Source organism: Batrachochytrium dendrobatidis, assembly GCF_000203795.2.
Source record: "Batrachochytrium dendrobatidis JAM81 unplaced genomic scaffold BATDEscaffold_3, whole genome shotgun sequence".
NCBI lineage: Eukaryota > Fungi > Chytridiomycota > Chytridiomycetes > Rhizophydiales > Batrachochytrium > Batrachochytrium dendrobatidis.
The window spans coordinates 116,469-129,914 of NW_006281101.1; the positions used below are offsets into that span (position 1 = coordinate 116,469).

A 13,446-nucleotide genomic window follows, 5' to 3' on the forward strand; every position below is an offset into this window, starting at 1 on the left:
AAACTAAATTTGGTCGAGTTGCATGTTGGTGCTATTTGAAAATAAAAACATTTATAATGCAAATCAAAAGACAAATGAGCAAATTACTAGATGGTAGCAGAATCTGAATGAATAAATAGTTGATATACATGCCAAGCTTTTATAAAGTATAAGCAGACACTAAACGTAGATGTAGCGATTAAAAGTAGTTTAGAATGACACTTGCACAGACAAGTCAATTCTTTGGCTGGAATTATTGGAGATGTGAGTTGAATGCTAGCGCAGCAGCAACAGCAGCCGCAGTCGCTTCTTCAATAACCATCACTGCACGTGTAAAATCATTTCTTGATGTTGAGTTGGAAATATCGACGACTCCCTGAGTTGAATCCTCTTTTCCATCTCCACCATTATTAGAAAGATGACAAACTTGCAATTGAAATGGCGAATGACCAAGCCGAGACAAAAAGTCATCATTCTGATGTCTCGATAGATGCGAGTCTTGATTAGAGGTGTGAATACTGGGATACGATGCTGCAGATTGAAACGCTTGTAATTGCTCTACCTGTCGTTTTTGCTTGTGTCGTTGCTTCAACTGATGATTCAGTAGTTGCTGCTGTTGCTTTTTTTGTGTTTCTTGGAATTGGATTTCGTGTGGGGGTAAGTTGGATTGAGTTGAGTCATGTTCGGCATCTGTTGATTGTTTCTCAGAAAAAGGTAAATCTGCACAATATGCTTTACGAGCTCCTTTATCCATACGTGAATGTCGTTTGAGCGCATCCAATCTATGGAAAAACACAAATTTATAATATACAATGAGCATCTCAAACAAAACAGTTGAATGTACAAGTTACAGCATACAATCAAACCTGGAAAACTTTCTACCACAAGCAGTGCATACATGGCCTTTTTCTTTAGAGTGGATTCGCTGATGTCTGGCTAGATCGTGATTACGAGAAAACTGCTTATCGCATGTTGTGCATTGGAAGGGTTTTATTCTACTGTGTGTACTCATGTGACTCCGAAGATTAAAAAGTCTAAACATGTGTGAGGATTAAAAGCATTGCTTGATTCAAAGCCATCAGATACAAATCAGCATTGAATTACCTGGAAAAACTATGGTCACATAAATGACAGCAATATTTACCCTGAGCGTCCTGTCTCACAACAATTCTTCCTCCTCCAGGAATATCAACAGTCGTATCAGGAATAATAAACCCGTCACCAGAAGTAGAAGGTTGTGATTTCGACAAATGACCATCGTTTCCTCTACCCGACGTAGAGTGAATCTCATCCATTAAATTAGAATTCTGATGATTGGACTGAGATTGTATAGTGTACGGATTATCTTGGTATAACTGCTGTGTCGAACTAAGGGCTAACCCTGTCTGAGCTTGAGCAGCTGCTGCAGCTGCTGCTGCTGCTACCATTTGCTCCATAAACAAATGTGAGGATAACGAATGATTCAAATCAGTGGTGGAATGGTCATTAGAGTTGCTGCTGCTGCCTGCGTTTAAAGACTCGCGAGTTGAATGATCAGAAATGGGTTCCGACGTCGCATCAGTAGTTAGCTGTGTGCTTGATATGGCAGCATTTAAACGAGAAAACATGGATTCAGAGTCGAATTTCTGGTCATTGGAATAAAAATGAGGATGATCTTGCTGAGTAGATGGAATAAACGGATACAGGAGTTCATGAGTCCCAGAATTCTGATGAATCGAGTCTGAATGCCATGGAAGTTGGCCATTGGATAGACTTGAATTCAGATTCGACAAGGACTGTTGATTAAAAATATCTGAATGAGAAATGATTGGGTTTGACTGAGCAAGTCTGAGTAGTATAGAATGAGCTGCTGCTGCAGAGGATTCGGTAGGATTTGCAGTGATGATAGGGTTGAATTTTGTACTGTTACTGGTGGTATTGGCAGTAGATGCATGCAAATCTAAAACAGCAGCAATATCAGAAATTCGAGTTCCAGTATGAGCCATGAATACCACTTTTTTAAATACTCGTCCACCAGCTTCAGCAATGATAATAGCAATTGCAGTCTCCAGTAAAATGGACAATTTATCAACTTTTGCTAATGCAGTTTTTGTACTAAACAAAAGTGAACGCACTCGATCAACGATCATTCATTTGTGCTTTATTCTCGTTTGCTGTCAACTCGCGTCTAGTTTAATACAGTCCGTCATGGAAACCACATACATCAAATCAACAGTAGGAGATATACTAGCTCAGGGACTGTGTCAACTTGCTCTTCAGACTCCCTATGTTCCAGGCCCGTCATCGTCTTATGAAACACATATTGACCCAATCACATTCCTAGCAAACTATCTCATTCAACACGACCTTCACAAAACTACTACAGCTCAGATACACGACCGCACACTTCAAACTCGGCAGAAACTCAATGCATTCAAAGAACGTGTAGAGTCGGAAAAGACTTTAAGAAAACGTGTCGATGTCGAACTAAAGGGACGGATGAGTATATTGACTAAGCAGATTGATAGAAAACGTGAAGAAGAAGAGGCAAAGGCTATTGCTTCTGCGAATGCAAAGGTTGCTGCTGCCGAAGCACTTGCTTTTGCTGCTGCTGATTTGAGCCAGGAGAATGCCAGTGGTCGCGTTTCCACGCAAGGATTACATACAGAGGAAACCAGTGAAAACCACGAGGATGGGGACGTTAATAACACTGGTCAAGGGCCTTTGGGATCTGATGGTGATGACGACGTGAACGGACAAGATAGTGACGGTGCTTTTAAAGATGACGCTAATACAGGTGATCAGCATGATGATCAGAGTGAGAGTGAAGATGCTCCTACAGATGAATAAATGCCACTCGGGACAAACTTACTGCAAAGTAAATAAAAACATGAATAGTACAACTAGAAATAAAAATATAGTTTGCAAAATAATTCATTCTCCAACAGTTTACGGCTGTATTCACGTAAAGTGGGACATTGAATAGGAATACAATAAACAGCAGTCTTGAAATAATGTCAATTATCATCAACAGTAGTCAATCCCAATATCTGAACTGCAACGAGTCGATCTGGTGATTGTACAATGACTGCTAAATGCGGAAATTCAAGTTTAAACTATAATCTGATTGTATTATGGACATTGTGTTTTAAAAAATTGGAAATATCTAGCAAGTCAATTTCTAATAGCAACAAATATTTAATTATTGTCTATTCCAAAACAAAATAAAGCTATTGCAAGATGAATATAAAAGTATTCCATGACACATGAATACAGCTGCAATACCAAGTCATCAACCTCGAGCAGATCTAACCAACGGCTGCAAAACACTAAACGAGCCTGTTCCAGTCTTTACAGCTTGTCCCATGACTATTCTTGCAGAAGGAGAGTCCAATGGATCCGAATCACCTGTCAGTGTAGCTGTAGTCAAAAAGCTGGTGGTTGTTTCAAATGACATTTGCAAAAACGGAGAGGGATTGGAACCCATACAAGTGCGGTTAAACGCTTTATAACCTCCTTCAAAAGTCATATAGTCTGCAATGATACTCAAATGGCGCGAATCGACTTGGATGCCATAAACACCAAACACTCCAGCAATTTCTTGCATGATGGCTGCACGTGCTGCCTCAACACCATAGGTATGTAATATGGCTGCAATGTCATTGGTGCCAATTTTGTTGACATCAATCACATTGTCATACTCCCAAATACCTTTCAAGTTGACACCATCCGTGCCCACGTTGACCGATTTGTCATTTTCAGATTCATTGGGAAGGTAGTAGCACCGAGACACGCCAGGAACTTGACGAACAATTAGATTGGAACACACCTCTTCGACTAGTGGTAGCATGAGAATCTTTTTTGTGTCGGTTGAAAGCTCATATGTCAACTCACAGTATCGCAAACTACCTTTATGGAACTTGTACCCAGATACAAATCGGCTTGCACGTTGAATACGTACGCTACGGTTAATGCCATTAGTATGCTTTTCAGTCTCAAACCCATCCAAATCGAGACCATCGTCAGCATCATTTACTGAGTCAGGATCTGTGTTTACCGAGACCTTGTCGTCATCGTTTGCCATCTCAATATCGGCCAAATGCTCAATCACTTGTTCGTCATCTTCATCAGGTCCATCATAAGTTGCCTGCTGTTGACGCTTGGTATTTTGACGAACAGCAGTGGCATCATTATCACCGTCATCATCCGACACTTCAGAATCATCTCCTTCTGCATCAGATAAATCAGCAGCATCTACCACTCTGTCTATGAGTGAATGGCTCGATTTAAAGTTGGTACTACGCCCATTGTCCAATCCATTGCTTTCGTCTTCGTCACCGTCGTTTTGGGGTTTGCTACTTTTTGTAGTCTTTTCAACACTTGATTCTGTAAAACCAAGACTAGCAAGTGTCTGGCCCTCGTCAGCTTCAGTAGATGCATTATCGCCAGTAAATTTAACCTTGAGCATACGCATAATGGTCCGGTCTAAAATAGGAACAAATTTCTTTTCAATAATATTTCCAATATCTTCGTCAGTGATGCCATATTGTCTTTGGCACGCTTCTTGTGGCCACAACTCGAGTCTCACGCAAAACTGTTTAACCCGCTTTTGCCTTTCAGGTGTTTTTGGAACGAGTGTTTCCGACACTGTCACACCATGCATAATCTGGGATAACACAACTCGACTGATTTGATCGGCTATTTGGTGTGCTTGATCTACAGTAGCTTCTTGTTTAAGTGGCAAGCGCATCAGAGGCGTTTGAATAGATTGTGAAGCCGTCATAATGATTTCACGAAGACGTGGAATACCAAGTGTAACATTTTTGGCACCAAATCCTGCAAAATGAAAAGTGTTGAGAGTCATTTGAGTCGAAGGCTCGCCAATACTTTGTGCTGCAAGAAGTCCAACGGCTTCGCCAGGTTCAACTAGGGAATGCATATATCTAAGTTCCATAAGAACTTTGAATTTGCGTGCAGATATTTTTGGAACTGACCAAGTATCTTTGACAGGTCGTGCTTCACCGTTTTCGTCAGTCCTGTTTTTGTGAGTCTTTTTTGAAGAGGATGTGTACAACAGCTGTGATGTGTTTTTTTCAATGTATGCAGAAAGTGCATCGGCGAACCCGTCTGAAACAGAACCAATATGTCTACTTGGACTAAAAATAGACAAAATAGGATCGTGATTGGGTTTGAATGAACCGCCGCTTTCACGAATAGACTCGCGATCCTGCTTGCGCTGCTTTTTTAAATACCTTTCAAGAGACTCGTCGTCTACTTTTCCTGCCAAAGCACTTGGATCATATCGTTTCAACAAAGCGCGATAGTTTAATGCACAAAAGTCAAACTTTTGCAATGTGGTTTGCTTGACAACGTCCAATGCATCTTCGCCATATTGAAACTGAAGCAAAGATCCATCCATATCTCGCACAGTATGATCATAATGCACAGAAAGGCCCTCGAGATGCTTGATGAGACAACGCTGGAGATAACCAGAGCGAGAGGTTTTGACTGCTGTATCAATCAATCCTTCACGACCAGCCATACAATGAAAATAGTACTCTTGTGGTTTGATGCCAGTCAAAAAACGACCAGTAATGTATCCACCTGCACGCGCTGATGTATCATACGCTAAAAAGCTCGGAAGTGTTTTTCCAGAAATCATAGTAGGAACACGCTTACCCTCTAGTTCTTGTTGACCCAGCAAACATGAGATCTGAGATACATTGACACCTGATCCCTTGGCACCTGATACAGTCATGACCTGCATATTGTTATGGGGAAACGGTTTAAGAAGCCTGTCTGGCACACAAGATGAAATGATTTTCGAGGTCACTTTGTTGGTACGAGACTTCATTGCACTATCCAAAGCAGCCATTTTTTCAGAATTGCGCAATACTTGCTCGAGCGCTACGTTAAGTTCAATATTCTTGGCAAGAGCAGTTTTGTCACCCTTGGAACGTGCCATATACATGGTACGTTTGTCATGCGAAATACCCTCAACATTCACACCAGTAATTTCTGAAATTGCGTCCAGTCCAATACTACTTGCACTTTCAATCAACTCACAGCGAACAGCATCACCTTCAGGAGTAAGCCGCAAATCATCCATACGACAGGTAAAGCCAGCAAACTGAAGGTAAGAGGTAAACAGTCTACCGAGAATAGAAAGAAGCTTTCCTGCATACGAAGCACCATATACTTCATATACAGCATGTACAAGACCGTTGGCACTAGCACCAAATTGAGACTTGTCAAGAATACCAGTTAAAAGATCGCCATCCATAAATATGACCGTTTGCTCCTCAGGCGCAGAAGGCCCCCACTGCTTTGCAGGAATACGTGACTTGGACACCAGATTCAACAGATTACGATCCTCGGGGATCAGGTTGACAAGAATGGTTGAAATGATCTGTTTACCTGTCCATTTAGCTACAGGCTTGATGATTGCAGGCGGGAGTGTAACAACGCGACCATTTCTACCAATAACTATAGGAGGCTCAATGTTACCGTTTCCAACAGTGCTAGTCACACTGCCCTCTGGACATAGTCCAATATACACAAGCTGCATATAAGTTTCGCGATTAAAGAATGTATCGCGAGAGCACATGTCCACACCAGCATCGACATGATCCTGAATAAGACCGCGAAGTACACCGCCATCAGTTGGAACCAAATATTGCTGATCGTTACGTGCAATCAACATGGCTTCGGCACGAGCAATCTCATTTTGGGGGAAATGTATATTCATTTCATCACCATCAAAATCAGCATTGTAGGTATTACAGTTGGCATAGTGCATACGAATAGTTTTTTCCCCAGGCAACACACGAGCAGTATGGGCCATAATAGATGGCTTATGTAGAGTGGGTTGACGATTCAAAAGCAGAAAATCGCCATTGCGAATATGACGATATACTTTCTTGTTGACGTGATCAAAGTTATACGAGTGGTTGGTTTCACCATGATGCATACTTGGGGTAAGAAGCTGATTGGCAATGGCTGTTCGACCAGCATCATCAAAAGAACTCAAAGATATAAGCGTTCCATCTTCGTTCTCAACGTGGGTAGCGCCAGGCCATTTTAATGGTCCGTTAACAACACATCTTCGCATTTCTTTAATATTATGATGAGTCACTGGCTCTGGATAGGTGAGTTTGGAAGCAAAAACAGGGGGGATACCAATTTCGTTGGTTTCAATGTAGGGATCGGGAGAAATAACACTGCGTGCAGCATGATTGACTCGCTTGCCCATCATGTGCTTGCGAAAAAGACCTTCCTTCTTTTCAAGCAATTGACGTATACCAGGTGGAGCAATCTTTCCAGAAACACTAAGTGGGCATTTAGAGCTGTCTAGTAGATAATTGACACTGTTTTGCAGAATCATCCATGCATCAATAATGCGCCTAAGAAACTCGGCTTTTTGTAGTTGATAGAGTTTGGGATCGTCTGCAATCACCTTTAAAGCCGCTTCTTCTTGGCGCTGAAGTTCTTGGATTGAAACATTGGCTTTGAGAATCGCTGTCAGGAAAATGTTTTGAGGATTTTCATACTGTGAATCGCCCATTTTGGAGATGGGACGAAAACGATTTGGAGTCACTGAAACTACATCTAAAAAAAACATGAGTGGACTAGATACACGAGGCGATTTTTTTGAAGACGAGTTTCCAAACAGTAGATCCAAAACTACAGTTTCTCGTTTCCATAGCAGTTCAATATGAGCCTTGACTTGCAAAGGAGTAAGAAAGATTTCCCTTTGAGAATCGATTGCTTGACTAACGGCATCACCTTGCTGGGCAGTTTTTTCATTATCGTCATCAACAGCATGCATTTTAGGTCCAAACAGGTTTTCTGGAGTTAGATTCTGCGTATTCATAGACATTTTTTGCTTGTTGTTTAATGGTTGTTCAAAAATCTTGGACTCGCCGTCCTTGCGAAATTTAGGAGACTGACCACGGCAGTTTTGGCAGGTCTGAGCGGGAATAGCAGAGAAAAACTGACGCTCAAGACGACGAATATTTGCTGTAAGAAGAGTAACCTTTGAAGGGCGAGTATAGGGATTTTTGGCAAACGCCTGATCAACAAAACGATCAATAGCAGCTATAATCTGAGCAGAAGTTCTTTTTTCAAAATTCACAGAGCCGGCCGAATCTTGTGGTTCAGAGTCCTCAGTATCCACATTCATAAAGGATTTAGAAATCATGTCCTCATGATCTTCTTCAGCCTCGTCATTTATGAAAGTTGAAGATTTATTAGTGGATGACGAGTTTTTTGGACTATCAGAGGTATTAATCAAGGGTTCTGAAAACAAAGCTGAATCTAGTTCGGCGGCTTCAACAATTAAGCCAGCATGAATGAGCTTGAGTTTGGCAACAAAACTGTGTATCACTGATCTTGAAGTACGCAGGTGGTGGCAGTAGTAGCAAGTGGACTGCAACAGCTTATATAGAAGCTTAAAGTTGACAGAATTGTAAACAGGAACAGAAAGTTCAATATGCCCAAAGTGACCAGGACAATTGGAGAATCCCAATGAGCAGGTTGAACAACTAAATATAGTAGATTAGATTAAAAGCGTTTGAACTGCATGCAAACTAGGATCCAACTCAATACGACTAAATGAAAAAAACTTACGTGGAATCTATTCCAGATGGACCAAGAGCAGAATCATAGAGACCTTGGGGTGTTGGATGATCGAGATTATCGAATATAATGGGGTTTGTAATTTGTTTGACAGAGAGTTTGCGGAGGTCTTGTGGGCTATAAAACGAAAAATGCACCGACCGAACTTCTGCGGAAACTGGATTAGAAATATTCATATTTCTTTGTATTTAAAAGGAGGAGAGCGATTGATAATTAAGGTTAGATTAGTTTATATGTATATAAATACATGTTTGACACATCAATGCCGGCAATAAAGATATATAAAACATCCTGTTTAAACCATTTAAAATTAAAAACTAACCAGACTATAACGCAGTCAAAGGATCAAATGTGTCTAGAGTGTTGCGCTGCACCAATATCAGCACTTTCTGGACTGTAAAGCGACCTGCACGCTGACTTGAATCCGACAAAAACTAGAAAGAAAATGTTTTCTTTAAAATCAAATAAACACGTGACTCATTGAATGAATTTCAGATCATTGAATTCATCACTAAAACTGTATCAAAGCAATCGCTAAAATTTGGAACATCAACTCGCTGTCTATCAAGTATGCCAAGAGCTGTTTGGAAAGGTCCTTTCTTTGTTCCATTCCCAAAAACTGCAGCGGGCGAAGCCATCAAGACCCAAGCAAGATCCTCCACTATTCTCCCCTCTCATGTGGGTAAAAAGTTTCTAGTTCATAACGGAAAATCGTATCTTCCCGTCTTTGTTACTGAACAAATGGTCAACAAGAAACTGGGCGAGTTTGCTCTTACTAGAAAACCATTTTCTTACAAGAAAAAAGAACGATAATCTCCAATCATATCTACACTGGCCTATAGTCTCATAATGAATGTCAAGTTTGGATTGCCATGGGCTTCGTTCATACAGTTGCTTATCTATTTCTCTGTCACTTAAAATCAGCTATGCAAGTCGTCATCTGAATCAACCTCTTGTAGATCTTGGATTGTGAATGAAATTAAGTGGTATTAGTTGTAGTGGTTATTTTGAGTTTATTTTATCCAAGCGTGAAGACCTGCATACAGAAATATGTTTCTATAGCGACAATGTAGCTGTTACTGTACTCGCCGTTGTATTCACGTAAAATGGGACACTAATAGCTAACCAAATATTCACCGCACCACAGTTTCAGTAAACCGCTTACTTGTTCAACTTTCCTTTCATTATAGGCAAACATTGATGATTGGCGTGTATAGCTGCATTCCTACAATCCTTGTTTTCTTAAACTATAGCGTAACATATTCATGATATTTTACGATACAACAAAGTAGATTTTATACAGTTGAACTCAATATCTGGTTTGAAACTTGAAGACCGTACAATGCATGGTTATGTCAAAAATGGAAAAAGGAATAATTTCAGTTGAAAACTATAGTTTAGTATGTGCTTCATATGATGGTCACTGTGTTTGAGAATTGATCAAGAGAGCCGTCAATGCCGTAATATATCAATACTTTTTAAACAATGCCATGCAGCATTTGTAAACACGCATGTTATTCTAGACAACATTCCACTCCATTCCACTCCACAAAATAACAAGCTCTTAATTAAACACGATTTACCAACCGTCCAACAAATGTCGCGAGGATTGGGCCTACATCACAGCTCCATATTGTCGATTCTCGAACCCTACATAAAATGACTCGAGTATGACAAATAATGATTTTGTTTGTCGAGTAATTCCAAACACCGAAAAACTGAGAATGTCCGTTTGTAGTAGGAAACACAAGGAATATTTAATCACTGTTTATTTTCAACTAAAATAGAGCTATTGCAAGATAAATACATAAAGCGATTCATTCTACGTGAATACGACTGTAAATATTCTTAATGGCGCGTTTGTATCGTGTCAAGTAACCTTATTTTATATACGGCCTATCCATCAGCCTACCACTATATATGATTCTATTAGAATAAAAAATATCAACAGAAACTTTTGGTCTAAAGAGTAGCTTGGCAGTTTTTTGTTATCCACAATGTATTTGCTTGGACTCGAAATGATATATAGGACTCATTTACTATTCATCTTTCATATTGTTTTGCAAGATTTCAAAATAAGTTTGAACCATAGTATTTAACATTGATAAGCAATATTGTACATGACACCTAAAAATAAAACTTGCCTTTTGTGTGGAAATTATGTGAACCCCGATTTGTAAGTTTCGATAGCTACCTCATGTTGTTTCCAGCTTGAGGAAAATATCCATTTTAAGTTTTTATGCATATGCAGGTTTCTTTCCAATTATGCTTAGGAGTTTGTTTGAATAAAGTGTTGTAGTTTTCAAACACGCTTACATGCTCCGTAGTGAACATTGTTCTAGTAGTTTATGAAAAACAAACTCACTGGCCCAGTAGTGCCCACGTTACAATAACTATATATATTTTCTGATTGTTTTGTTTTTCTCGCCATAACTTTCTTTTAAAAGTACATTAATCCAAGTTTATTTCCTTCCCTCTACCCATCCTTTTGATAGATATTAAATTTGCTCGAAAATCGTTTTTAAGATTTCGTAGTTACATATATATATTCAAATCAACTCTATATAGGTATGCTTTCCATGACTTACTACTTATTTAAATATATTATCCTGCCATTCCAAAGCTCTATTTTAGAGTGACCTTTTGACCAAACACTGTTTTACGCGTTCTCCATATTGAGATATTGAGAACAGCCTCGTCTCGAAGTTTTTAAACTGAAGAGCGTGTTTTGATACTATCTTGTAAAAGTAGATGCTCTCCAAACCTCTAATCTACCGACATGTTTATATAACTAATACTTTTGGTTGTATGTTCGGTATGTCTTGCTAGTATATTCAAAGTTTAGTTTCTAAAATGATTGGCTTCGCATCACGTAATTCTCTTGCCTGTGCCATTGTTCTGACACTCCAAGCACAAGTCGGCCTTGTTCTAGCACAATCTTCATCTGGAGGATATGTTTCCCCAACCACCACAACTGTTGCCCCGACCACGACTACTGTAGCTGGATACGTTTCCCCAACCACCACAACTGTCGCGCCGACCACGACTACTGTAGCTGGATACGTTTCCCCAACCACCACAACTGTCGCGCCGACCACGACTACTGTAGCTGGATATGTTTCCCCAACCACGACGGTTCCCGCAAACACCACAACTACTGTAGGAGGATACGTGTCGCCAACCACAGCGGTCGTCTCGAGTCCTTCACCAATAGGCTATGGAACTACCACTATGATTATCCCATCCAGCGCCACAATGCCTGGTGGTTACGTGTCACCAACACCTCCAACGCCTACTGGTGGATATAACAGTCCTACTGTTAGCGTCACAGTGGTCAGCACACCGATTATCACTCCAATGCCCACTCCTAGTGTTACACCTCAAGGAACTACACCTGGAGCAACCACCCCAGCCCCAACTAGTACTACCACTGCCCATACTTCTAGCGCAGGTTTGTCTGGAAATAGTCAACCTGTATCCTTGATGATTGCACTAGCAATCTTTACCACTCTCTTCACGCTATTATAAGTGCATCGCTTGGAGTAGTTTGACTTGTAGTGATTTAAACCATTGGCTTTAGTTCCATGCCAGATTTTAACGTAGTTTAGTTTCCCTTCCTGACAGCCTTAACCGACTGTCACTTTCTCTTCTCATATATTTTTAAGTGTTGATATTGGGTCCTGATGTCCATGTTTCTTTGGAAGCATCTGCCCAAGGTTGGCCTTGGAGAAAGTTTAAAAATAAAACCCAATTCAAATTCACGAGTGGTGCTACAATGGGTTTTATGAGTTTCAATATGACAAGTGGTGGCTCATGTATTTTCGTGTCTTGATCGAGATGGTGTCGACACAAGCGGCACACAAGTCCTGAAAGATAAGGACTTTCAAAGCACACAAGTGTCAGGTTTGTGATTGGCTTGCTGTGTGACCTTTACTCACTGGCTTGATCGATATATAACACTTATATTTTGAGAACTTGGACTGGATCACCATGAAAGATACATTTTCTGCAGCATCAAATCGGCTAGGTGAGTTTTGGTCCATACTGACCAGACGGCCTTGCATTTAAAACCAAGCTCGACTGTTTTTGCTTCGAGTTGTCATTGAATGATGTACTGACATTGCTGTGCATATTTTAGAACCAGGTGATGCTAGACGATCACTGGTGTTTCGTTTTGGTTCCTATTCATGCTACTCCATGGTTTTTTCACAAAGGTCAATTGGTAAGTGCATGCTAGAACTTGCACAGAGTATTATCTGTATTCATGTAAAACGAAATACTCTTGCAGCGAGTGTTTTGAAAGACGGCAATTAAATATTTCCTACTAGAAATTGACTTGGATACTCGATTCTTCAAAACATGATATTCACCATACAAAATCAAGCTATGGTTTTGGACTGAAGCTATCCTCGCTTGACAGTCATGCATTATATGACCACCAGATTCATCCACCACTATGCAAATATTGAGTTTGATGGCTTGATATTGTCAAAATACTAAAATATGAGCTTTGAAAATACGTTATTTTATTAGGTATAAGGCGTCCTAAAATAGTCGTTATTATCCTGAGCGTGGCACTGACAACAATGCTATACGCATGTATGTTGCATTTGAGATTGAGATTGAGTTTCTCCAGTAATCAGTTCATACCATAGACTAATGCTTTTGTTACAGTGGCAAAAATATCTATATACAGCTATAGTTACTCTTCATCAATTATAGATTCTAATGTCTTGGACGATTACATCAATTTAAACAAGTCCACAGGCTTGTCAAATGGTCAACCATCCTTCTGTAGAAATTCAAATCCGACAGAGTATGTGCAACAAAATTTGCTCGATTGTATGCCAT

At 40.1% G+C, this 13,446-nt stretch overlaps 5 protein-coding genes across 5 annotated transcripts; 3 read left to right on the forward strand and 2 right to left on the reverse strand.

Moving 5' to 3' along the window:
• Window positions 1-232: 232 nt before the first annotated feature.
• Window positions 233-2,108, reverse strand: BATDEDRAFT_87179 (uncharacterized protein; the record flags this gene model as incomplete). The annotated part of the gene is made up of 3 exons (XM_006677540.1): window positions 233-761; window positions 846-1,013; window positions 1,084-2,108. The coding sequence occupies 3 exons, from the start codon at window positions 2,106-2,108 to the stop codon at window positions 233-235; spliced, it is 1,722 nt and encodes a 573-aa protein (XP_006677603.1).
• Window positions 2,109-2,166: 58 nt separating this feature from the next.
• BATDEDRAFT_87214 (uncharacterized protein) lies at window positions 2,167-2,808 on the forward strand (the record flags this gene model as incomplete). The annotated part of the gene is made up of 1 exon (XM_006677435.1): window positions 2,167-2,808. The coding sequence occupies one exon, from the start codon at window positions 2,167-2,169 to the stop codon at window positions 2,806-2,808; it is 642 nt and encodes a 213-aa protein (XP_006677498.1).
• Window positions 2,809-3,139: 331 nt separating this feature from the next.
• Window positions 3,140-8,967, reverse strand: BATDEDRAFT_18926 (DNA-directed RNA polymerase I core subunit RPA190). The gene is made up of 7 exons (XM_006677126.1): window positions 8,918-8,967; window positions 8,587-8,775; window positions 8,265-8,501; window positions 6,490-8,231; window positions 5,966-6,444; window positions 4,360-5,908; window positions 3,140-4,188 (listed from the first exon to the last, which is right to left on the reverse strand). The coding sequence occupies exons 2-7, from the start codon at window positions 8,769-8,771 to the stop codon at window positions 3,251-3,253; spliced, it is 5,130 nt and encodes a 1,709-aa protein (XP_006677189.1). The 5' UTR covers window positions 8,772-8,775; window positions 8,918-8,967; the 3' UTR covers window positions 3,140-3,250.
• Window positions 8,968-9,133: 166 nt separating this feature from the next.
• Window positions 9,134-9,586, forward strand: BATDEDRAFT_86741 (mitochondrial 37S ribosomal protein RSM19). The gene has a single exon (XM_006677436.1). The coding sequence runs from the start codon at window positions 9,166-9,168 to the stop codon at window positions 9,406-9,408; it is 243 nt and encodes an 80-aa protein (XP_006677499.1). The 5' UTR covers window positions 9,134-9,165; the 3' UTR covers window positions 9,409-9,586.
• Window positions 9,587-11,038: 1,452 nt separating this feature from the next.
• Window positions 11,039-12,355, forward strand: BATDEDRAFT_36676 (uncharacterized protein). Its single transcript, XM_006677394.1, has 2 exons — window positions 11,039-11,163; window positions 11,425-12,355. Exon 2 carries the CDS (start codon window positions 11,449-11,451, stop codon window positions 12,121-12,123), a length of 675 nt encoding a protein of 224 aa, XP_006677457.1. The 5' UTR covers window positions 11,039-11,163; window positions 11,425-11,448; the 3' UTR covers window positions 12,124-12,355.
• The last annotated feature ends 1,091 nt before the right edge of the window (window positions 12,356-13,446 follow it).